Here is a 27,041-nt window from a genome sequence, read left to right as displayed (position 1 = left end):
AACGGACAAAAACGCGTACCCGCAGGATTTCCTGTATCTCCCTCCGGCCAAGCGGGGGTGACTGAGGCTGCGATCAACACCCAGACGAGGCGGTGAGACGTGCGAAGTATCCCGACCAGAGCCTAGCTGAGAGAGCAAGATCCGAGGTATACAGAGGCCCACCAGGTTCCGAAGTTCCGAGTCGAGTCGAGTCCAGTCCGGTCCAGTTCAGTTCAGTTCCGAGGCCTTCCGTTCCGTGCTACCCGGTGAGTACCATTGCTGGGGAGGCAGTTAGACGTGCACATTGGTTTGTGCCGGTCCTGACGGGTTTGGGTACACAAATCCGGTCTGCACTGTTTTAGCAGTGTATCTGTACTGTTTAGCAGTATATCCAGTATGTTCATGTATATATAATCTAGTATTATCTAGTATTAGTATTATGTCAGTAGTTAGTTTTCTCTTAATTATCATTGTTCGTTAAATGTTAAATGTTAAATGTTTTACTGTGTTCAAAAATTGTGGTATGAATGAGTGTTCATTATTGTGTTTTTTCGTATTAATTGTGTTCAAGTCCAGTTCAAGTAAGAATCAAGTAGCAAGGTTTAAAAATGCCGTTCTTTTCAAAATTAAGACAGATCAAAACTAGAAAAGGAGTACTCGAAGAAGCTGTTCCCATTCCACCTAGGTATACTCCAGGGTATTTTATGTATCATAAACATGGCTTAGATGCCGTGTTATATCTTGACTTATGGGTGGACTACACCAAGGATCTAGCAGAAAGTCAGAGATGGCCCGCAGCTGGGACATGGGATGCAGATTGCATCATGAGAGTAGAAGAAGAATTATGGAAAAAGAAAGCCAGACAGTCACAGAAAGATGCCATTGAACTATGGCGTAAAGAATCGCATAGGCGCACAGAGAAAGCGCTCAGACTGGAAGAGAAAAGTAGGGAGAACTCAAATAAAGCCCGAGAAAATATATTAATTGAGGAAGGTACCCGAGTAAAAACAGAACAAGTAGACAGGCAACGAAACACTCTTATGAATGGTATGTATCCTCTCTTGGCCGAAGGTTTACCTAAGGCCACCCCGGAAATACCGAAAGACTTGCCGCCCCCATTACTCCCGATTAAAGCACATCCCAAGACCGCAAAGGATATTTTCCTTTCCTCCTATTTAGACGATGTAGCTCCCGAATATGTTAATGTTCCGCCACACACACCACCTGTCGATGGTGCTCAACGCCGAGATCATCCGCCCCCAACTCCGCAACTACAAACTCCTCCGCACAATCCAACTTTTCTTGCATCCGCAGTTTCTACCTTACATCCCACAAACCCTTTTATGCCTAGCACCTCAGAAGGTGCGACAGGAGGTGCGGCAGCAATTTTTGCCACACCACCATTACGAAGTAAATCGTCTCTAAGGGATTTAGCAAACCAACGTACACCACAAATAGCAACGTCCGACATGTTTAAGGAACATCTTATTGATTGTAGATATGATCCAGTGCCCGGTAAAAATGACAGAATGCTGCTATTATCACTACGTATACGACGAGCTTCAACGTATTTAACGACATTACCAGGAATGATTAAACATTTAGACAATATATATCGCTTTGTCCAAACAGGGCAAGGCCCTGAAAGTATTGACGAAGCCATGGAATACCAGAAAGTGGATGTACAGAGACTATTGTTACGCTTCTTCATAAACTGCTTGATCAGAGACAGAGATAGGTCCGAGGTAGATCAGGATGAAATGCAAGTCCTTACCAGATGGGGTCAGAATATATCAGAGGGAAAACACGATAAACAGACATGTATAGTAGCTATGTGCCGAAAGATCCGCAAGGAAGTAGAACGAACAGATAAAGCCAGATCGGAGGCAGACAAAACTGAATCAGAGGGAGAGGAGGAGGAAGAATCAGAAATGCCCACAGGACAATTAGAAACGATTGCTTATGTAGGTAGGGGAAGACCTTGTAACAATACCAGATACTTTAATGACCCGATACGTCCGATACGTCCAGAATGTAACAGACATTTTCAAGCCCCTATGCTAAATGTGAAGTCCCCTGAACACTTATTCCAGGCTGCTGATAAATTACTCCGAGACCGAAGGGGGTATCATATGCTCGACTCTATGGATGAACAAGAATTAGCCAGGTCAGCAGTACAATGGGCTGACAGTTCTGAAAAATACAGTGATGATGCGTTAGCACACACGTTTTTGAATCTTACCCCAGAAGAACAGCGTTTAGCTGGTATATACATGATACAGCACCTCGTTATATTGTATAGAAGCCAACGTTCCGATCCTGGTCCCCTACCTGATATATTGATAGAATTACTCACGAATAAATGGAGAGGTTCGGGTACTGATTTAATTAAAGAAATTCTAGAATATCGGCACCAGTACACTGTCTTCGTATGCCCAGAACATGTTTCAGTTCCCCCCAAGTTGGAAAGAAAAACGTATCACATAGACAGACAGAATCCCTTACGCGAAGTGCACCCAATCAGAGGCGAAGACAATACTTTTAAACGCGTGTTTGTGTACACGCCCATAACTAAAATTGAATTATTAGAAATGAAGAAAGCAGTACCTAGCCATGACAAAGACCCAGCAGGTTTCCACCGTGAGATAAAAGACATGTTACTCATGGGAGAGTATACTTATCCGGACATTATGAAAATATTAAAAGTTTTATTGCCTGCCGGTATTTACGAGAAACTCAAAGAAAAGGAATGGGAGGTGGGAGACCAAAAGATAGAGTGGACAGCATTAGAAAACGAAGAAAAAGCCCGAGCTGCAGGTTCAGGGCTTGGGGAAAAGACTACAGCATTACCAGGATTATTAGTGCAGGTACTACCACGTCTATTGACTACGAAAAAGGAAGACTGGGGTGCAATTTCCGCCTGTAAACAAAAACAAGATGAAGACACTAGTGATTTCTATTCCCGATTTGAAAAATGTTTTGGTATTAATAGTGGCATAAAAGCAAGTAGTGAGTCGTATCCACATCTGTTTGTGACAAAATTAGTTGAGAATTCCCTGCCCCAAGTTAAAGGTAGAGTATTAAAATTCGAGAGTACCTGGCAAGGTAACACACCGTCCCAGATGTTACAATATCATCATAATAGAATTAGAGAAGAACAAGAAAATGAACAAAGACGTATGAAAGACACGAAAATGAAAATGCTTGTTGCGCAGTCAGTTCCAGCTGATGGTCATAAAAGGGGTACAACACAGTCCAATGATTCAGTAGATCCTGTTAGAGGAACATGCAACTATTGTAAACAGCCAGGTCATTATATACACGATTGCGCAGTTCTAAAACATAATATCTCTACGGGTAGAACTAAGGAGAGACCACGTCCGCCTAGACAGGATCAGATCCAACAACAAGTACCTCAGAATACACAGCCTATGCCAGTTCCACAACAGAACGCACCACAACCACAACAACAACCACAACAACAGCCACAGCCTATTGCTGCAACACAAAACACGACACAACAGATGTACCAGTATGCACAAAATGACAATCCAGAGTATCAGCGCTACACATGAAATAGCCTAGAGAGGGAAGTTGGCCCACCCCTTATTGAGGTTCCCGTAGATCAAGAAGGTCCTTACGTACAGAGTCAAGTATTGGGGAAAGACAGAAAGTTTCTACTCGATACAGGGGCAAGCAGAACCACTATCCGTCACAGCGAAGTCCCAGGGGTACCCCTCTCAGGCTCACAAAATATTTCCCTTGGTTTTTCAGGAAAGCCCACTATTAATGAAGTATCGCAACCGCTTGCATTATCGGTCGGTCCATTAACACGGACTACAGATCTATTGCTCACAAAATCATGCCCAGAAAACTTGTTAGGTATAAAAACATTGAAAGCTCTAGGAGCTGTAATATGTTGTTCTCCGGAAGGAGTACGACTATTTTTGCGTGACTTTAAAGGTCCCTATGTGTCTAGAGACATGGATCATCGGTTACAGAATCTACCTGCACATTTATGGGCACAAGGCCCCACTGATGTAGGTTGTATGCACATTACACCATATCGAGTTACACTCAAAACAGGAGTAGTATTACCACGAATACGACAATACAAGTTACCGCCAGATGCTGTTGTGGCTTTACTGCAAATCATTGACGAGCTCATTGCACAAGGAGTGGTTGCAGAAACGGACTCCAATATATGTAATTCCCCGATAATTCCGATTCTTAAACGAACTGATCCAAAGGCACCACCAGTATATCGATTGGTTATTGATCTGCGAGAATTAAATAAATGCATTGTACCACAATACCCTGTGGTCCCAGATATCTCTTCATTGCTAACAGCCATAGATTCAGAAGCAACGTTCTTTACTGTAATTGATCTCAAGAACGCTTTCTTTAGTGTCCCAATAGATCCGGAAAGCCAATATTTGTTCGGATTTAGTTTAAATGGACGAAGTTTTAAATTCACACGCCCACCTCAAGGATTCACAGAAAGCCCCAGCATCTATAGCCAAGCACTGAAAAGAGAACTTGACAGTATCCACATGCCAGTTAACACTGCCTTGCTTCAATACGTCGATGATCTGCTGATCACCGCCCGAAGCGAACCTGAATGTGAAAAAGCATCACTGACGGTTTTACATTTCCTAGCCGACAAGGGGCACAAGGTGTCCCCTTCAAAGCTGCAATTCTGTGTCCAGCAAGTTGTGTACCTTGGGCACTTGCTGTCCAAGGGGGGAAGACAGCTTACACCCGACCGTATCCAGTTAATTGTTAACATGCCGATACCCAAGACACAAAAGGAGGTGCGGGCATTCATAGGCCTCACTTCGTACTGTAGGCAGTGGATCCCTCAATATGCATTTCTAGCAAAACCACTCATTCAGTTGACAACACAGGAGGCAGCGACATCAACTGTCCTCCCTTGGACTCAGGAACATACGCAAGCTTTTGAAAGTTTAAAGAAAGCTTTATGTCAAGCACCTGTTTTAGCAACACCATGTTACAGAAAACGTTTTACACTTTTTGTTACAGAACGAGAAGGTACTGCTTTGTCAGTACTCACGCAGGAACAAGCAGGATCACATAAGCCATGTGCTTATTTTTCCAGTACATTAGATCCCGTAGCTCAGGCTCTTCCTGCGTGCCTGAAATCAGTCGCAGCAACAGCTTTAGCAATCCGACAAAGCGATGCCATAGTGTTAGGACATCAATTGACAGTACAAGTACCACATGCAGTAGAGGTTCTCTTGAACCGGACCCAAACACAACACTTGACCATAGCAAGACTGACGGGTTATGAATTAACATTGTTCCAGCCACACATAGAAATCAGACGTTGTAGCACATTAAATCCTGCCACACTTTTGCCAGTAAGTGGAACAGACCCATTGGCACATGATTGTATTGAAGTCATTACTATTACGACGAAACCCAGACAAGACTTGACAGATATTCCATTATCAGATCCAGACCTGACATTGTATGTAGATGGTTCATGCATGAGAACAAGTACAGGAGAGTTAGTGGCCGCTTATGCAGTCACAACAGACACTGAAGTTATTGAAACAAATTGTATCGATACCTTGTCAGCTCAAGCAGCAGAGCTCATCGCTCTGACACAAGCCTGTATTCAAGCCAAAAATAAGAAAGTCAACGTATACACAGATTCACGTTATGCATTTGGAGTCGTCCATGACTTCGGCGTGCTTTGGCGAGAGAGAGGTTATTTAACTTCTCACGGTGCCCACATCCAGCACGGTCCCCTTATTCAAGCTCTGTTAGATGCAATACATCTACCAACTGCAATATCGATTATGAAGTGTAAAGCCCATACAAAAGTGACTGACATTATTTCTCAGGGTAACGACCTAGCTGACAGAACAGCTAAACAGACGGCTCAGAATCAGACTCATACAACTGATACGACAAAGACAATAGTTCCGACACCAACACGCTGCATGACAGTTAAGGATCCCGCCCTTGATGTAATTGACATACAGACACATGCTACACCAGAAGAAATAAAGAGATGGACTGAATTAGGAGGGATCCAAACGGATCAAGGATGGATGACAAAGGGAAAATCTATATGGTTTCTCCCCGACTCAATGGTTCAAGTCATCATTAACACAATACATAGCCCAGCGCACCTAGGAGAGAAAGCTATGCTAGACAGTATTCAACACATTTGGTTCAATAAACACTTGCGAGCAGCAGCTAAACAGAAAGTACGTACCTGCATGATTTGTTGTCAGTTCAATCCAGGAAAAAGCGTACCTGTAGACCAGGGTGGATTTCAACCCCCCGATCACCCTTTTGAAGTCCTCCAGATGGATTATATCCAGATGGAACGATGTCGAGGATTCAAATATGTTCTCGTAGTTGTATGCGCTCTTTCCCGATGGACAGAGGCGTATCCCGTCTCAGATTACACTGCCCCGACTACTGCCAAACAGTTAGTTCGAGAATTCTTCCCACGGTATGGTTTGCCCCGTGTCGTGTACTCAGATAATGGCCAACCGTTCTCATCCGAGCTAATGAAACATGTTTCACTTTTGTTAGGCTATCAATGGAAATTCCACTGTGTCCGACATCCCGAGGCAGCAGGTCTCGTGGAGCGGCATAATCAAACTTTGAAAATTAGACTGTCCAAAGTATGTAGAGAGAAAGGTGTTGACTGGATAGTAGCTTTACCAGTTGCGCTCTTTTACATGAGAATGGTAGCACACTCTCGAACAGGGCTATCCCCGTATGAGGTGATCTTCGGTAGACCACCAAATATGTGGGGGACGCCTATACCCCGTAAAATAACTGATGTTGATTGTAATATGCGGACAGATTATCTGGCTTCCTTGATGTCTGCACTACAATCTTGTCGTTCACAGGTAGCTGCAGCTTTTCCCGATAACACTGAGGTGAAGCCCCATGACGTGGTTCCGGGAGACCTGGTACTGATAAGGAAATTCGACAGAAGGAACCCGCTGGAGCCTCGCTGGCAGTCGCCTAAACTCGTCTTATTGACCACAAGGACAGCTGTGAAGATTGAGGGACGTAAAGGGTGGTTGCACTCGAGCCATATCAAAAAATTTCATGGACTATCATCCGACTTGAATTATCCGCCCTGCATTCCCTCACAGACTGACTCAAAACTCCCCCTGGTTGACAGAACTGAAAAAGAAAACTATAAACTGAAACTAAGGTCTAGCAAGTCAGACAATTTGATTGTTTAAGTCCTCTCCAAGGTGAATCGGTTGAATTTGTCTCTGACATGTATCCTCTAGACCGAAATAGAGAGAGAAATAGACAGAAACAGCTAAAAAAATATGCGTACTGTAAATCACTTCGTAGTCACTGCATAGTGACATTGTTAATTATGTTTTTTCTAAGTCTTCTGATTATCATTATTAGTATGTTATTACACATGTATTACCCTATTTCCAAGCATGCTTTCAATGTTACTGCCGAACATTCTTTTAGCGAACTACCCCCGCATGAGTTGTCCTATAGATTTGCGCTGCGCAACAACACATTCATTAGTATGTTACATCATTCTCATCAGACCAGCAATGCTACAAATTGTTGGATATGTGGCCGACTCCCCCCCTATCAGAAATACAAGGGAGTTCTACCTCTCTTTCCGTATCCATTCACCCACAATGGCTCCTGTGGAGCATGGTTTAGTTTGATTAATTCCCTAGATTCAAATTCAGTAGTTTATCAAGACAACTGGGTTTGGGGAAACCTGAACCTAGTTTTACTTAAAGTCTGCTACCCTAACAAGGAGGGACTTCCCAAAAGAACCGGAACTGATCTAGAAAACGAAGTATATGGATTAGGTAACTTTACACTTAATCTCATGATCCTGAATGTTGAATCCGAAGCTACACCAATCTTGCCCGCTATGTCAGTATTTCCAGTTAGAGGCGAATTATGTGTAAGAAAGAATGGTTCAATTCACATGGGCCATAGCAAATGTACCACTGTAATAGAATTCAGTGATAAAGGCAAATCTACGTTTAGAGCTTCTCGTCATTCCTACTTCATCTGTGGTCACACCGCATACATACGCCTACCCCTAGATTGGGATGGTACCTGTTACATTGCATTCCTTCTGCCACCTGTTTTCCTAGCCCCGCCTGATTACCATAGGAATACCCATTTAGTACACAATAGACAGCAGAGAGATCTCCCGATTGTCGACTACACCGAAACAGCATGGGAGCAATACACAGATTTCAATAAAGGTTTCTTTCCCTACATAGGTACAGTCACTAATAGTAAGTTGATACGTAGATTAACTAGAACCCTTGAAGCAGTAGTGAATGAAACTACTTCCGCCTTAGGCAACTTAACAGAAGAGCAGTCTGCGATGCGGATTGTTGTTCTTCAAAATCGTCTTGTCCTTGACGTCATCTTGGCCGATAGGGGCGGAGCTTGTAGGGTCATCGGATCAAGTTGCTGTGTTTTCATACCAGAAAACGCGCCGTCAGTATATAAAGCCATAACTCGACTTCATAAGATCGTAAGCCAGATACACCAGAATCCAGGCACCTGGACTTGGTCCGGTTGGTTCTGGAGCGTGTTGTCAGCCTGGGGATGGAGGATCCTATCCTTCCTAGGTATTGGTTTACTCATTCTATTCAGTTGCTGCTTGTGTCTACAATGTGGGCCAGCGATTTGTGGTCTGTGTGCCACATCGTGTATCCCGCCTTCGAATTTTCACTCAAGATCCCGGAAGAAGAAAGAAGAACAAATGATGCTATATGAACAGATTGATGGATTGATGAAGATGGATATTTCAGAAGGGTCCGTAGGGGACAAGGAGGGAATGAGGAAATATGAATTTTTATGGTCAATTGTGTCCCCTATCTTAGACCCCAACGACTCCATGTACATGCTACAAGTACATGTATGTTCCCTCCAGTTCCAGCTATGAAGACGCAAATACATGTGCGTCCAACGTCAACATGTCCTCTTTCAGATCCGCCATGAATGGGTCAAATATTCCATTCCTAAGTATGATTGGCCACCGACTTTATATGGTTCACTTTTCTAGTTTTACAGTTCAGGCGAGTAGGCCCTGAATTCTGTCATCAAGCCATTTCCTGCTTCTGCCTCTGAAATGCTCCAGCCTGGACCTGCATCCGTATCCATGAACTTTGTCCTACTCCCTGCGCGGCTAACGGTGCCTGACGCGGCCTGTTGCCTGCCAAAAAAACTGTATTCAGCCTTCAAGTTATCTGCTCCGCTCCTCATTCAATGCATTCCTGTCTAGTAGTTTAGGTAAACATCCTTCCAGCTACCGAGCAAAGAGCTTGGCCTCGCTGTCTTTATGCAAGTAATTCATAGCCCCTGTTACCATGGAAGATTCCTGCCCCCTCGCATCTCATGTAGACACATAGACGCTTGTACATGCACTAACAGTCAGTATAGAATAGATTCCGTCCGAGAAACCTTTCCTTCTGGATAACACAGTTCCTTAAACAAAGATATTCGATACGATTTGGAATTAGGTTGACCTGACCCCCCAGACTTTTGTCTCCACATGTAGAGCTAAATGTCAAATTCCCCTTCACCCTCTAGATGCACGTCAATCACACGTCATGCGGCTGCGCGCGCATCTCTGCCAAATATTTCTGCTGACACTGCAGGATTCTCTTATGGATCCACCCACTTGTGACATCATTTTAAATGACGTTTCTAGTATACGCCTGTATTTACGCCTATTTTCATTACGTATGTGTATTCTTATCTGTATTATCAGCTGTCACGCCTCCTGCATCTGTCTTAATGCAATGCTTTTCATATATATATTATTACTTGTCAATAATGTATTGCCTATCCCTTCCTGAACCTTCGTGGTGATGGAATAAGATTGCCTAGTTCGAACTATGATTCCTTTGTAAGGAATAAAGCCCTTTCCAGAACCTCTAATACCACGGATTCTGCCTCTTATTTTGACTGAGTTATTCTTACTAGACTTTACCGCATAAAAATAGTACAGGTAATTTGAATATTTACCACAATCGGCATGTTAATCATACAGTAAACATGATGTAAATGTGCTATAATGTCTCTTCAGAATTCAAAAAAGTGCATTTCTTTAGCGCGTCACCTCAGTACACAAGATTATAACACTGAATTGAGAGTAAGTTATTAAAAGTGCTCGTTTCAAGCACGAGTTAAAACGCTGCCGCTCCTCCCGCCCGACAACAATGCCATTTGTGAACTAAGAGGCGTTAGTTGCCATGCATACCCAGAATGTTGCCTAGAGTCTTACTATAGTAACATTAAAATCTAGTTCCTTAAACACGAGACGTTTTTGTACAGCACGCATCATGAACTCGCATATTTCAAGGTGGCAATAATAAAGGTAAAAACGGAAGTGCCGGCAGGCAAGAAAACATGAACGGGAGTGGGGGTCGGTTGGGGGAGGGTGAGAAGTCACAGACTTAGGGAGTGGGCGGTGGGGTGAGGAGACGGAAGAAAATAGTGTTAGGAGTAAAGGGGCCAATAGCCGTGGAAGGATACAAATGATGAATGAGGAGGGAATAACAAGCCTCAAACTAATCGGAAGGCAGCATTTAAGACAAAAGCCAATGGGCAGAGAGTGGGCGGAGCTTCCACACTACAGTATATACTGCATGCCTCGCAAAGCGATAGCAGCGCATTCGCGCTGCAACGCTAGGCGAGACCTAAAAATAAACGGAGATGAAAAATTAAACATTCATATTAAAGCCACATAAAAAAAAGGGCTATTCTACATCCAGTTTGAGCCAGCCCTCGCAGTACAGGGATAGGAACCAGAAACAAGCTTTTCACAAGTAAGCGGACTTAAAACCTGGAGATCCCACAAAACAGGCGATGGCTGGGCTTGAGTCAGTGCCTTGTTTTTCAGCATGCTACACGGGTGCAGGGACAGTGTAGAGAGCTCAGTCGTGTGCGTCATACTTAGATTTTTTTATGTTCTGAAACCGGTTATTTAAAGTGGTAGGGTGCTGCCGAAAAGAGAAACAAACATCAGTGCTGCAATCAAAGTAATCGTCCTCATGGAAAGAAAAATCAATTTCACAATACGAGCGCAGATGCTGCTTCAGCATTATCTACTTTAAAAAAATGATGAAAGTCAATCCCAGCAAGCACATTTGGCCCCACATGACAATTTGGAGTATGCAGTTTTGAAGACTAGTCAGTGGGAAAGAAACATATTCTGCATTGTTTGAAATAATAAAACCTCTAACATTACATATCAGCACCTAATGCAATAATTCCCCTTTTTCCATAATAATAAACAAGCATTGGCAAAGCCAATAGGTCTCACCTTTGCAAGAGTGTTTTTTTTCTTTGCTTAGAATAGTGTGGGTGCATAGTAGATGGTTGGTGTTTTTGACAATAAAATAGCGCTGGGTGGACAAAAGATCATGGTACAAGAGTGACGGGGAGCCGGAGGGTGCGGGGTTTGAGAGAAACGTACAATGGCCTACCCTAATCAATGTCATGAAGAACCGGAACTTGCTGCACGAAAGGAAGAGAGCAGAAATGTGACAGATTTACAAAAGGTATGTCACACTTCTGTGGTCTACTTGCACGGGTGCACTTGTGGGAGCATGGCGACAATGCAGGCACCCTTGCACCATGATGCAAGGGTGTCTGCGTTGTGGTCAGAATAGTTTTTGTGCAGGAAGGGAATCCTTCCTGCACAAAAACTATTTTAGACACTTTTATTCCTCTTTGAATGTGTGCTGCAAAATGCAGCACATATACAAAGAGACGACAAGGAGAAATAAAGATATTTCCCTTTGCTACGCTAGCCTCGCGTAGGAGCACCATTTTTGCACAAAGCCAGGTTTACAAACTCTAGTAAATCTGGGTTTGCGCCAAAATCCATGGGTGGACGAAAAGGAACGCCCATGCTCCACTGATGGAATGCCTCCCCGATGCAAGGTAATTTAAGGCAGAGCTATGCATGTGGTACTTTTTTCCCCTACTAAGCAGGTACATTTTGTTTTCACTAAACCCCGTAAATTGAGCTTTACATGGTTTAGAAAATCCCAAAATCCATTTTATGTCAGGCTGCGTTAAAAAAAAAAAATAAAAAAAAAAAAAAAGTGATGCAACCCTGATGCAAGACGGCCGTAGGCTGTCCAAAAGCCATGTAAGAAAGCTGTAGGGCAGATATATACAGCAAAGAGTGCTCAGACCCCATGGAGGCAGCATCGAGCCAGACACGAGTAACACCAGGGCTGACCAAACCAGGCAGATTAAGACAGCAGCAGGGCAGATACAAGCAGCAGCTGATCTCACACAGACAGCATCAAGGGACATGCAGACAGCATAACATCAAAATGAGATCAATACCAGTGGGACCAACACAGACAGCAACACAACAAATACAGTTAGCAGCAGGACACTACAGGCAGTAGCAAGACAAATACAGGCAGCAGCAGGGTGCACACAGACAACAGCAGAGAACATACAGACAGTAACACAATACAAACAAGCATTGGCATAGCCAATAGGTCTCGCCTTTGGGTCTTATAAGTATTTAGTTATGCAGCAAAATATCCTTGGTGCAACAACATCAACTGTTGCATGGCTGAACACTTATAAGGTCCCAAAGGCGAGACCTATTGGCTTTGCCAATGCTTGTTTTCTTAGTCGTTTGCCAGAGGCCTCGAAAGTGTGGAACCGGGAAGTTTCTCCTGGAAATCCATTGATCTCTGCACTCACTGCTCTCCCTCTAAACAGCGCCCCCTGGCATGAGAGCACCACAGGTTTCCAAGGGCCCATGCTGTGGCTATGAAGTTTCAAAGATAAATGAAATATGAAGCGGAAATGATATGCATTCGGAAGTGCCTTGTGTGTCTTTTCACCCTGTGATTAGTAATCTTCCTGTCTTTTATGTTTAGAGGACTGAGGAGCCACTCTAGTGTGGAATGGGCATTATCTTATTATTAAGTAGGCACCTCGTGCAAGCGGCAGGGTGTGGTCACTTTTTATCCTTGTCAACTCCGGAAGCTGAAGGGTGTCTTTATCGGGCTTTGTTAATCAAAACCCATGACTGAAATAAAAAGCGGGATACATTCCCATGGTCGAATAGCTTGTGTCCCATCCACTTTGTCAGAACCATCGGAGGCCAATTGATAACAAGCAGTGGCCGCGCGGCCATAAAAGTAATGGCAGCGAGGCCGTGAAAGCGAAAGTGATCGCGATCAAAGCGAAAGTGATCGCGATCACGCACTCTGTGGTAAGCATGCGAGTGGTGCGCACGCAGCAGTGATCGCGCTGGAAGGGAGGCAGCTGCGCGTGTGCACGCTCGCGTGAACGCAAGCGTTAGGCCAGCGAGTTCTGGTAGCACTTTGAAAACCCGTATACTAAATGTCTCGCAGAGCAGCGCATGCGCTGGCTCAGGCGAGACCTAAAAAGGTAGCAGCAGGTTTCATAGAGACAGCAACACAAAAACTACAGTCAACAGGGCACGTACTGTCAGCAACAGGGAACATACACCCAAAAAATATAGACAGCTGCAGGGCACAAACAGAGTAGCACAGCAAAAATATATGGCAGCAAGGCAAATGTAGACAACATTAGGGCACATACAGAGAGCAACACAGCAGATTCAGAGAGCAGCAGGACACATACAGACAGATATCATGCACACACAGAGAACAACATAACAAATAAAGACAACAGAAGGGCACATGCAGACACCAGCAGGACACATACAGATAGCAGCAGGTTACACAGAGAGAGTGTGAGAAGTTGGCCTGGTATATGATGTTCACTAGTTAAAGTGACCACCTTGTACCATGCCAAGCAACCCTTATGGTGTGGTTGTAAGTCAACCTTTTCGGACTAGCTGCCCTAGTGGTAGCGTAGGCTAAGCAGTCTTTGAGGCTAAACTCGTTAAAGCGTGTTAAGCAGGCTGTTTTACCAAATGTAACCCCCCTTTATACCAATGAAAGGACACCACACAGATATATATTGAAAATATATATGTATTTATTTCTCAAAGTATCCCCTAGACTCTTTATGAGCACAGGAGCACAAATCGTTAAACAAGACAATGTTATAATATACAGAAGTTGCACTTTATATGGATGGGCCCTGGTGGCCCCTCAAACCATATACTAAAATAGTGGTATAAGTACCACGAACAGGAAAGGGAAAAGGCCTAGGGCCTCTAGAATCGCTGGGCCTACAAGGAGCTAACTTCAGTTAGTGACAAGGAGGTCCACGGGTCACGTGTGCAGTGCGGAAAGTCACACGCGTGCTCCCATAGGTTTTCAATGGGTGCGTAAAAGTTAAAAAGTTACTGCAGAAAGGGTCTTCTGGATGGACTACGATCTCAAGATTCGAATCACAGACACTAGAGATGATTCTCTACACTTGGGCACCGGAGTGCCAGCTTTACCTCACCCACAGGAAGCGGGTGCATAGGTCTCGAAGTGCGTCGGGTTTCTTCTATCGATTCAATGGAGCCTGATGACAAAGATGCTGCAGGCGGTCGGTCTAGAAGAGCTGCGTTGGATCCAAGGGTGGATCGGAGTTGTAGAAGACCTGAAAGCAGAGGGGACAGTGTTCACAGTCACTAGCCAGTGACCGGCGTGGCACCAGGTAGGTACCAGGCGATGTCGGGTGCAAACAGGCAAAGAGGTGTAGCTCGTCTCCGCAGCCACGTGGTCCCTGAAGGTCGACGACGTCCAGGAGTCGAGTCACGAGCTGTCCCGCGCAGGCTCTCGCTGTCGGCGGTGTCGGCGACTCGAAAGAAGCAAACAAGCCTTGGCAAAGACAGGAGTCGTGGAAGTTCAAGAAAGCGGATTGTTCTGACCAGCAAGGTCAGAGGGGCTGCTCTTTTGGAGAGCAGCTAGGGCCAGTCTGGAGCAACCAGACCAGCGTCGTTGATTTCAAGTTTAGTCGCCAAAATGGCCACTAGCCAACGGGCCAGGGACCTGGCAGGCGCGTCGAGATGCAAAGTGCAGAGGGGCCCCACGCAGATCGTGGAGATGCTGGAGGGCTCACCTTTGGTGCAGATGCTGCTCGATGGTTGGGCTTCTCAGGACCCAAAGCACAACTTGGAGGGAGCCTCTGTCGTTGCGCTTGCAGCTTGTCGTCGGTCTTCCAAGATGGCTGGCTCCACGTGTCTCGGTGCCTCCACGGGTTCCTTCTTTGCAGGGACTGTGGATCGGGCGGTGAGAGGTCTGGAGGTCCAGGTCTTGTCGGGCTCGGGGCTCGGGCTCCGGCAGGAGGCGGCGGCAAAGCAGACGTTCAATAGCTGGTTGGTGCTTGCGTTAGCAAGATGGTCACTCCCTGACCATAGGGGAGATTTCCTTCAGTCCTCTGTGCAGCAGAGCGTCGAAGTTCCTGTCTTCTTCTTGTTGTTAAGTTGATTCCAGGATGTCTGAAGTCTTAGGACACAGCTCCTACCTTTAAGCGGATTCTAGGGGCCGGACTACCTGCTAGGTCCCTCCCTAAGGGTGGGACCAGGAAGGGGGGTGGTTACACCCCCAATCCTTTGTCCAGCTCGCCCCAGGTCCGGGGCTGGTGTGCCCCAGGACCGGTTTGAACTGGCATATGCACCGAGGCTCCTTGTGAGCCTCAGGCATGTCTGGTTTCTTTCAAGCCCTACCTGACCAATACACAAAATCCTGTCTGGGGTGGTGCTCGCACCTCCCCTGGCAGGAAACCCTTTGTCCACACCTCCCAAGCTGGAAGGACTCCCAGCAGCAGGAGGGAAGACTTGTGTCTGTGGTGGCAGCATCCATTTTGTGGAGCTGAGGCTATGTCTGATTTTACCCGGGTTTCAGGTACTGTACATGTCGTGTCCCTCTAGAAGGGTGGAATGCTAACCCCGTCGCCAGAATTGGCGAGGGGTTAGTATTCCAATTCGTATGACACCTTACTCGACATGTTTTGATAAAGCCAAACCAAAGATAGCATTTAACCGCGAGGTTCATAATGCACTTAAGAGTATATGGTATGACGATATCTAGAAACAGTAGATGGAAGTTGTTCCGACCACTGCAGACAGGCTCAGCTCATGCCAGAGCACCATCTCACATGGAACCAATCACTCTGCCTTCAGGATTGTCAAGGCCTGCCATAGGAGTGACTTATAGGTTAACATGTGTCCCATTTAAGGTTAGGTATAGGTATACTACACCTAAGTAAGAAGTGGTTACACCAACTTACCCCAGCTGAGTGATCAGCCAGTTGTGTCAAATTTGTTAGGCCAGGCCAGGGGTGGCACAATACATGCTTCAGCCCCTGGTAGGCCTTAGATACACCAATGCCCTAGGTACCTAGTGTACACTGGTACAGGGGCTCACAGGGTGATCCACTTCCAATTGGTTATGCACCTAGGGTGCATAGTGTAAATTTAGTAGAGAGAACAGCAGGCTGGGGGTGTGATTAGCAGGCCCACAGCCTCAATATGTCAAAAACCAGTGAAGCAAAAAGCAAAAATTTGGGGTGACCATAGGACAGCAGACCCTACTCTCCTACAGAGAGCAATACAACAAATACAGATACAGGCAACTCACACACAGAGTGCAACACAACAAATATAGATAGCAGCAGATCACACACAGAGAGCAACACAACAAATACAGATATCAGCAAGGCACATACAGACAGCTGCAGGAAACACACAGAGAGCAACACAACAAATACAGGCAGAGGCAGTAGGGCACTAACAGACAGCTGCATGGCTAAGGCCTAGGAGTCCCGGTATCCGAATGACCGAGGCACACGCTGATAGAAGACAAACGATATGGACTGCAACACAACGTGCAGCAGCACAGAGAGCAGTGCGGTGCACCCCGTAGTAGGTGGCAGAATTCCCACCTTTTAACAATCACTCTCAGTTGCGGTGAGATAGCCCACAGAGCTGATTTCAGTGCTGCCACCTAGTTAAAGTCGACACCCCCGAGCTGATACTACGGGCTGCCCCCTAAAGCTGGTGTTGTCCCCTGAGCTGCCTCTGGAAGCAGCGCTAGTGCATCCTGCAGAGGAGTGTGCGCCTCATGCATTGCTGTTCCTGTGCCTCCAGCAGGGATATGTGCGTGCATGCACCCGGAAGAGTGATGCGCAAGTTTGTGTGCTTGTATGTTTGTGTGTGGTCTTCTATCAGTGATGTGTTTTGTGAGTCTTCTGCTGTGGAGTGTGTATGTGTGTGTGTGTGTGTGATGAGAGAGTGGGTGGTGTTATTTGTATGTGGTCTCTGCAGAGACAGCAATACAGGTGAGGGACAGTCACACAGGAAAGACGACGCTGTGCAGCAACGAGTGCTTAGAAGTACGTGGTACAGGAGTGATGGAGAGCCGGAGGGTGTGGTGGTTAAGAGAAGCATACAATGGCCTACCTCGATCATTGGTCTGGAGGGAAAGTGGCTTCAGCCCTGCAATTTACACGCAGCTATGGCGTGCAGACTATGACATCTCACAGACAGAGGCAGTCCGGGGCTTATGCTACAGATGTGCTAGTCGGCATGTGTCTCTTTATGGCAAAGAGAAAGAGCCGAGGGTGTGTCAGAAGCTGGTTGAGGCAAGCGACAATAACTAAAACAAGAAGCGATGAGGGTGAGGGGACTGCTCACACCACGAAGCGGCAGGGGTTTGGGGGACAGGCAAGCCACACTGTGAAATCCTCTCACTTTGAAGTCAAAGTAATTGGAGAAGAACAAGATTTATAGGCCTCTTTAACTGCGCTCTTGGAGCGTGTGAGAAAACACGAGCACTCTGGGAGGGCTGGTCAAACACGATCAGGACAAAATAGTCCCCTAAAACGAACACAGAAGTGTAAAGATACCAGTAATTGGGCTGTGCTCCGTGGGAGGAAACAAAACACAAAAAGGAGGGATTAACCACTAGCAAGCAAGCATTTTTGATGGACAATCAAAGGGACAAATGAAAAGGCAATGGGCGGACTGTAAGCCCACAGAGTGGATACTGCAGGTCTCAAAGAGACAGCGCATGCGCTGCCTATGCTCAACCTAAATAGTGTTAGCTCCATCAAGAACCAATAGGGAAATATCAAAATACTCATAGACCTCAATATTATAAATCCAAGTGTGCTCTTGTGAGGAGAATTATTGATGAACCATAACATTCCTAACAAGTAGCCATCAACTGACCCTAATAAAGGACTCAATAACTGGCCTGACCCAATTCCCTTCAAAGGGATACACCAACAAATTACACCATCTCATCACGGATAGAGTGGACATTCTGCTGAGATTCAAAGCAATCATGGTCCTCCAGTAGGCAGAGCACACTTGAATGTCACATTGTGGCATCACTGACATCAGGATTTTAAGGGACTGTATGTGACAGATTGGGCTACTAACAACATCTTTCAGCCAATTTGCTCTCCCAAACAAAACCTTGTCTTTCATGGTAAGAGGGTTACCCACATCAAATGTGTCCTACAAATCGTTTTCTGGACGACTCTAAAATCAAGAATCAAGAGACAAAGTTTGGTTTATATGTGAACTCACATTCATATTGTATGCTTACTTGTCTATATAGTACGGCAAATGCTGTACTTCAGATTGGAATGAAATAGAGACTTGTTCCCATTAAAGTGAGATACTAAATAGGGTTATGACGCTACTTCCTGTGACGGCATTATTTATGCTGAATAGTTTTTATTTATTTTTAATCAATACCAGCATGTTTGTCTTTCAGTATTTTCTTTCTCATGATGTCAAAGTTTTAATGTATGCCACTTGACAAATAAATGAGGTCAAAAGAAACCCTACAAATATGTATTAACTGGGTTATACATTTAAAGATTTGCAACAAAAGGCTTCCCTTATCAAAAAAACAGAAAAAGGGTTAAGGTGGCAATAGGACCATCAAAACCTAAGAACAAATGACAGGTATGATTTTGGAGCAGAGAGAATAAGTAAATCTGAAAAGGTTTTGACTGGCCTCCGGGTCGGCCCTAAATCCGATTGACCGGGAAAATTACTGTTTGTTGTGAAGTGTGAGGAAGATGGGAGGTTAATGGGGTGCGAACAATTGCGCTTAGTTACATTAGGGGCTGATTATAAAGTCTTTAATGGGAAGCGATTAAGACCAAGTGGGACAGGCTGTTTACATGACATTAAGTCAGGAATCTCCCTGCTGCGACCCTGCGGAATATGGGCCCAGCTCACCCATGCCCAAGGCCAGCCCTGCATATAGCGGCAATCAGGCAGTACCCGGAGAGCTAGTCTGACATTATAATGTGTGAGACGGTTCTTAGGCTGTTTGTGGTCCTGTGTTATGGTCTGTTAGGCCGGTTTTAAGGTTGATGTCTCTCATATTAAAACAAACATGGACTGCAGCAGCATGCTGAAATCCACGCAGTCCTCTCGCGAAACACTTATACACAGGGTGACCAACCGTCCGTAAATTTCACGGACTGCCTGTAATTTGGGCCTCTTGTCCGTTAACAATTCTTTCACGGATGCCTTGGTCCGTAATTTCTGACGTTAGAGCGAGCTGCCCCCTGCAAGCAGTCTGAGAGTCCTATAACTCTCACTGCAGGGGCCAGCTTGGCTCCTGCTGTGATCAGTGGCCTGCAGCAGCCCCTTTCCGACCTGGCACAGGCTGCTATCGGCCCATTATCATTCTGTGTGTCCACCTAATTATCACATACAGAATGATAATGGGAAAGTGACAGCATGTGCTGGGCCTCCTCCTACCAGAGCCCGGTGCATGGCAAACTGCTTTTGTTTATGGGCTCCTTTCACCTTACCAGGAGCCAAGCTCTGGGGTGGGTGGAGGTTTCATTTTGGCGCATGTTACCCAGGTGCATCCAATATGCAAACGCAGGTATTTAAGTCTCACTCAGGCACACAACAGATAAAGTGCAAGGTTCTCTCAAACTAATATAAACTTATTTTGACTTGTGCTTGTGTTGGTAGTCAATTTACTTATGTTATTTTGCGCAACCTCCTCTGCACCCATGCCAGTCGGGCCCGGTTCTAGAGGGTGGGCCAGGCCCACTCAAGATAGCACCATGGACCACGCAAGGCCCATGCTCAAGCAGACAACATCTTCTGTTCTTTTTGTTAAATAAATAAAAAAAATCACACGGACCTCCAGACTTGCAATCAAAGTGTAATTGTACAGCTTTAATCTATAACGCTAATGTCTAGGGCTACTTTAAGTGCCTGGGGAGAGGTCACAGGAGGGTGGCTGCTATTAATGTGCACGTATAAACTGAAGAGGTACCTGAGACACCCCCACTATATCAAGACCACAAGTTCCCAGTAATTAAGAGATAGAATCAGTTTTTTGACAGGAACAATATGAAGAATTTTGCCATTGCAAGGGAAGTAAGTGAAACTGAGCATTCATTCAAGATATATGTCTTTGCAGTGGTCTGTTATATTTTCTTTCTGCTGTGACGTTATTCCTAAGAAACTTAAAGAAAAGACACTACACTTTGGGGCACAGGTGACTGCATTTATTCTCACCCAACAACTTTTCTCTCATTTTGTCACATAAATAGACTCAAATGTCTTACAGTCAGGGCCACTACAATTATGAATTCTGCAGATGCAGCATTTTATGCCTAATTATGGATTTGTCACATTTGTGACATAATACGTCATCGCTGCATAATTTGCAGATTTTAACAAAAAGCTATCATAAGCAGATCAAACGCTACTAAAAACGCAATGACAAGTTTCTGCACAGTGGATGCCCCTTTATAAAGGTTTACTTACTGGTCATCTTTTAGTTACTCATTGCTGTAGTTGTGTTTTAAACTGGTACTAATGAGATTAAACTTTGCTCCACGCAGTGTTAACATGTAAAAAAATGACACAATGATAAAGAAAAACAACCCCACATTGCGCTGCATAGCTTAATCAACCCAGATATATAGTTTGGTCCTCCTCTGCATAATTCCGATGGTCTGAATTATAGTGCAGCTGTATCCCTCGGGTTCTAAACTGATAAGATAATATACTGGGAAAATGCACTTGCTGTGGAGATCTTTCTACAATCTGTGGCTTCACAAGGTCAATCCTTGCTACTCACCCTCCAATTTCTGGAAGAAAAAAAATGTGACGATGTTGAAATCTGCCTTTTCTGCATGATCACTTCAAATGTTGGCACTTTTGTCAGAAAACTATTTTGCTGGTTTTTTAACTCTGTACACCTTACCCCTGCTAAGCAGGAATAAAGTGCATGTGATCTCCTTTTAAACGTGGATAAATTGGCTTACTCCTAATTGACCCATTTAAATTGCCTATAAGTCCCTACTTTATTGTCTAGAAAGTCCACCTAGGGCTGGAAGTTAAATGTCAGGTAAATTGCACTTGTGGACTGCAGCACCTATTGTGCAATCCACAAAGTGGGTCTGCAAAACATGGCTTCAGGCCTACGATCCAGGTCTTGCGCTTTTGATTTGTGTTCTTGAGGGAGAAACTGGATGTGTTGCTCCATTTCATCCCAGTGTACGCAGTCATAGCGTGCTAGCAATACCTGCAGGGATGTTGAATTCCTATAGCCCGGGACATATTGTTTGGGGTCAAGGGCAACAATTTTTCTTGTGTATTTTGTCCTTGGGACAAGAATGCCCAACCCCCTACAGCACAAACCCTTTGGCTGCCAGTTTACAGTACCATATTATAGATCAGGTAAAAGCATTGGCTGCAGTTAAGGTCATATTTATGTCCATGTGTTAATGCTGTTCAAACTTGTATTTATGGTTCATTAATGCAAAGCCTTTATTATTAGGGTGAGTGCTTTAAGTAAATGTTGTAAGCTCGGATTGCACTACTAACGGATGTTCCAGGATAAAAACGTTTGCACACGTTTTCAATGTTGAGCAATATGAGGCCAAGTATACTACTCCCAGAATGCTCTCCGATTAGATACAAATATTTGCAGAAGTTTGAAAGCAAGATTGATAATTCTTTGCTTTCAAAATAAAATGTTCACTAAAAAAATGCAAAAACATGTCGCAAAACTACTGTAACATTTTTGGTACCATTTCTTTGCAACATCATTTAGTAATAATGTGTTGCTGTATGCTAGTATTTCCCCAAAATATATATAATGGAAAATCAGTGTAACCAGTTTAATAAGATTATGGGAAACAAAAATAAACAAGCATTGGTAAAGCCAGTAGGTCTGAAATTGTTGGTCAGCCTTTTGGTTTTGTTAATGCATGACTTGTTTTGGCATGGTTTTTGTAAAACCTTATTGGTTTGGGAGTTGGGGGGCCCTCACCATTATAACAAACATTGGCAAAAACAGAAATTCTTTTGTTCTCAAAAAGCACACATTGCCACAGTAGTTTCTGGCACTGAATAAAACGACTGTGTGTTGATATGCTCCTTGTGAAAGAACAGAAAGCTGTCATTCACAGTGAAGCTAGTTGATAGAGAGAGACAGACAGAATATTAATAAACACAAAAGGTCGTGGTTAACGCCAGACCTGATTAGGGGAACAATTTTTAAATAAAGTCTGAAAAGTGCACCTATGCTCGTATTAAGTACAGAAATTCTCCTTTTGTGAATTCACAAGACTTTACACAAGTAGGCCAAGAAATAGTATCCCAACCCTGGAAGAAGTTTTATGTTTGACATTGTCAGGAGTAAATGTCCAACCTTTCTCAGTATGGGAAAAGGATTAGAGAAGAGTTAGGGAAAACCCTTACAACATTCAAGTTAGGTTTGCACAGACTCAAATGGGCAATCCAACCCTGGAACTGTTGCCAACCACTACCTTCATCCCCAGTATGTAGGTCTGCGGAAACGTGGCAACATAAGGGAATTGCTAGTAATCAAACCCTACTATGGAAGGAGCCCTGGCATAATCAGAGAGGATATTTCAGAGCTCTTATATATAATGAGATTGCTGCCATAATTTATCGCCGCATTACATGGCACAAAAAGGACAATGGGATTTTGTTACATGACAAGTAGATTTATGAAGCAACCTGCCCCATCGACAAGTAGATATTTTATTAAATTTCACACCCCTGACCTGTGTATTGGAAATACGCCAGAAGTTAGCAGCCTGGGAGGCTATCCTTTTCCCTGAAGCATCAAGGAGTTTTTTTTTTTGTTTTTTTTAAAGCTTTATTTAGTTTTGGAAAACATAACAATATGAAAATATCGGCTGTGCAGACAGTTAATAGCAAGTACGGAGATACAACATTACACTCCCCCCTCGTATACAAAAAGCAACACATTATCAAGGCATCGAACCAGAGAAAGACCCCAATCTAGAGCCCACCAGTCTCATCCGCCTGTGCCCATTAAAGGAAAAGGACGCAGTCAGGACCCACCAAGCATGCTCAGCGGTCACCCCCATCATCGGCCCACAACCCCCAATTCAGCCCACACCGAGAGAATACAGCCCCCCAACACCCAACAGGGAGGAAGACCAGAACTACCCTACTCCCGTAGGCACTATTCCGGAACTGGAGCGCGGTGGGGGAAGAGCTCGGGAGGGTAGCGATATAAGACTTGTAGGGGCCCGATATCTTTGGGACGCGCCACTGTGGGGAGGAGACTGGCTAGATCTCACTATTAGTGCTGCAATAAGCCATAGACGTGAGCCACGTCCCGGCCGTGGGGGCCGTTCTACCGCCCCAATGTTTTGCCACCTCTCGCTTGGCGAGTAGCAGGCACAGGGAGGCAAGCCTGCGAACATTCTTGGGGAAATTTACTGTGTAGCCCAATAAAGCCACCTCCGGAGTGGGAACCAGCGTGAGCCCCAACATAATGCCAAGGATCTCGTGTATCTGCGTCCAGTATGGTTGCAGTCTGGGGCATGTCCAGGACAGGTGCGCAAAGTCAGCGTGTGGTGCAGCGCCTTTCCAGCATGTGTGTGGGCGCGCGGGGTCAATGGCGTGGAGCCTATCAGGGGTCATGTAGCAGCGGCGTAGAAATTTGTAATGGAGGAGCTTATGTCGACTATTGAGTGATATCGCGTTAGTGACTTTGCAACAAGCGGTCCATTGTTCATCTGTAATCGGCCTACCCAAGTCTGCCTCCCAAGCCGCTCTCAATCGGCCATCCTCACATGGAACCAGCGCTGCACATGCCTTGTAAAGCTTAGAAACCATATGGGCACCAGTGTCTTTGTCAATGAGGAGAGTTAGGGGCTCGAAGGATGCAGGCTCGAGAGGAAGCATCAAGGAGTTTATACTCTATCAGGTGGTGGTGCGTCTCCAGTAGTTTGCCCTTTTCTGTGCATTACAAACTACTAGTGAATCTAATGGCAGTTGACCTTTTATGTAGACTGGATCTGATGGGGCAGGCTTGTATTTTTTTAATCCAACTTTGGAGTAAGGATACGTGCCCTAACAGGATCCTTAAAAATGTCCTCTACATGTCTGGTCATGCCTTTTAACATGGGCAACATGTGTGTACACTTTTGTGTAGTGTTTCGAAAAGGAAGTCCTCTTCAAGGAATTCTCTGTGTAGAGGGACTCCATGGTAAGCAGCAGCTCTACTTAACAAATTGACAAATCCTACACTGTCATCTGGCGGAGAGGGCCTGGTATATGTCCGTGTCATTGTCAGTAGGAGAATATCATTATTGTAGTCATCCCACACGTCTCCAGGCTGATCATCATCATTATTATCCCTATCACCCTGATTGTCAGGTGTGAGTGGTGGTGAGTGCTCAGGTGTAGTTGGCAGAGGTATAGTTTGGGGTTGAGAAGGAAGAGAAGGAGGGGAAGGATTTGCCCCGACAGTTCTCTTCTTCAATGGTATGTGGTTTTCCTCTTCTGTAGTAGCACCTCTTTTTAAAAGTCACTTTAGTGGTGATACACCCAAAGACTGGATATATAACCAGAATTTTTTGTTTCGGATCCAATTTGTGGAGCGGATCACCGAAAACATGCTTTTTGGTGACTTCGGCTTCTCTGTGTGCCTCTCTCATGCACCCAGAGAGAGGCACACAGAGACGCCAAAGTCACCTCATGCACTCATGCACCCACACAAACTCATACTCTCCCCTCATCCTACACAAAATCATGACTCCATAGGCCGCAGCAGTGAAGGTGAGCCTGACAGAAGCGGGTGAGGCAGGGAGTACAGGGTGAGGTGAAGAGCTAGACGGGTGAGGTGAAGAGAGGGGAGGGTGAAGCAGAGAGACAAGGGGGGTCATAGGGTGGAAGTTGAGCCAGAGGGGCATAGTGAGAAAAGAAAAAGAAAAAAGGAGGATGTGAGAGAGAGAAGGTGTGTCAAAGAGAGAAGTGAGAGGAAGTGTGATGGGGTGAAGAAGCAAGAAAAGGGCTAGGAAGAAATGACAATGAGGAAAAGAGAAGAGTGAGGGGGAGAGATAAGGGGATAAGGAGAGAGAAGGTTGAGGTGGAAATGGAAGAGGGCAGTGAAGTGAGAGTAAGATGATGTACAGTAGAAGGATGTCGAAGTCAGGAGAGAGTGATTCTCGGGTGAGGCGGAAAGAGAGGAGGTTGAGGTGAGAGGAGGTTGAGGTGAGAGCAATATGAGGTGAAATGAAGAAAGAATAAGGCACAGTAGGGAAACAGGTGGATATGTTGGAAAGAAACTAGCATGAGGTGAAAAGAGTAGGTTAGGAGGAAGCAGAGGTTTAGGTGAATGGGGCAGTGAAATCAGGAGAAAAAGGATGTTGAGGTAGAGCGAGGGGAGGAGATCATCAAGCCCATAGGTTTACACATCTGGAAATACACAGTTGAAACCTATAAGATCGAATCTGGCAGTATGTATGGTATGCAGCACACATCCGCATAAGACCACCCAGCATACCCAGACCCAGCTCTCAGACACCTGGGAGACTCTAGCCCACCCATGCTTCTCCATGGCCCTCCCAGATCCCAAACTCTGGAACCGGGCCTGATGCCAGTTGGTCACCCTACTTATACAGCATATCTTTTAAAGTTCAAAAGTGCCCAGATTTGCAAACGGGGAGGGGCACTTTTTAGCCATCTGAATAGCTAACGGGGCCAGTTTTATTTTGATGCCCGGACCTATTTTCAATCCCAGTCCGATCCTGAATAGGAACCGCCTATAATGAGGACAGAGCGACGGTAATATTGCGGGTTCGGCCTTGGCAGCTGAACAGAGTAAACAAGTTACAGCCCAACAGCTCAAGGTGCCACTGCTGTGCAAGCTCACTTCAGGGCAAGAGTCATAGTACTGGTGGGGGAGCCAGAAAACATACAATATTAAATAATTATCACGGCAGACGGCAAGATCCGCCTGCGGGGGCTCTTGCTCAGCTGAAACGGGCAGCTGACTTGGCTCTCATGTGGCAACTGCTTTGTCACTGCGACCACGGAGTCGTTAACTGATGTTCACAAGGCCGCGCAAGCCGCAGCTGTCCTGCAGTGTCTTCGTGACACTCCGATGCAGTCATCAGGCCCCGCCTTTTCAGGAACAAAAACAAAACAAACACTTATTATACAGCTCTGCTTGCCGACCGACACAGGAAACCTGAAGTCACATGCGCGTGTCTAAACACAAGATGAGAGAATGGATACCACTGGCTAGGTCGTTGCATGGGTGAGACAGAGTTGCGTCAATGCAGCACCCTTTATAGGCCACCCGTCGCTTTACCGAGCACCCTTCTTACCCAGCTGGCGGCCGAGCATAGTCCCAACGCCGCCCCCATCGTGCTGCTGCTCCGGAAACGCCTTGTGATTCCGTCCTAAGGTCTCAGCTCCCACGGGTACTCTCTCCCACAGCTCGCAGCCCCTGCTGTTTACTATTTCCCTTAGCTTTCGATTTCCCGTAATGTCAGTTCGCCACCCCCCTCGCAGGACGTCACTTCCGCTTATCATGTATGTACCTACCAGAATTCTTTTGCGTGCGTCACTCTTTTTTTCCAGGCAAAGCAGCGCATGCCCAGGACATAAATAAACAATAAGATGCTACGATTGTAGAGTGCTCGAGTGATCGCTGTATATACTTCTGCCATTGTTAAACGCCATGTTTGTTGACGTTTTATTCTCCATGTCTTATATTTTAAAAAACAGAATTTGTCACAATCCGCTTAATAACATTGCATAAAAATTTAAGCTGCATAATTTGGAAAGAAGCCAACAA

General features: G+C 45.2%; 1 protein-coding gene across 1 annotated transcript in view; it reads right to left on the bottom strand.

Moving 5' to 3' along the window:
- SERINC1 (serine incorporator 1) overlaps positions 1-26,774 on the bottom strand; it is a 197,430-nt gene extending 170,656 nt beyond the window's left edge. The window contains exon 1 of the mRNA XM_085611269.1: positions 26,569-26,774. Within this exon, the coding sequence (XP_085467395.1) occupies positions 26,569-26,607 (39 nt within the window). The 5' untranslated portion in view covers positions 26,608-26,774. The remainder of the gene's footprint in view (positions 1-26,568) is intronic.
- Positions 26,775-27,041: the final 267 nt, after the last annotated feature.

This window comes from Triturus cristatus, chromosome 6 (genome assembly GCF_964204655.1).
Source record: "Triturus cristatus chromosome 6, aTriCri1.1, whole genome shotgun sequence".
NCBI lineage: Eukaryota > Metazoa > Chordata > Amphibia > Caudata > Salamandridae > Triturus > Triturus cristatus.
The sequence above is the reverse complement of the archived record's forward strand: the minus strand, read 5'-3'. Positions and strand labels throughout refer to the sequence as shown.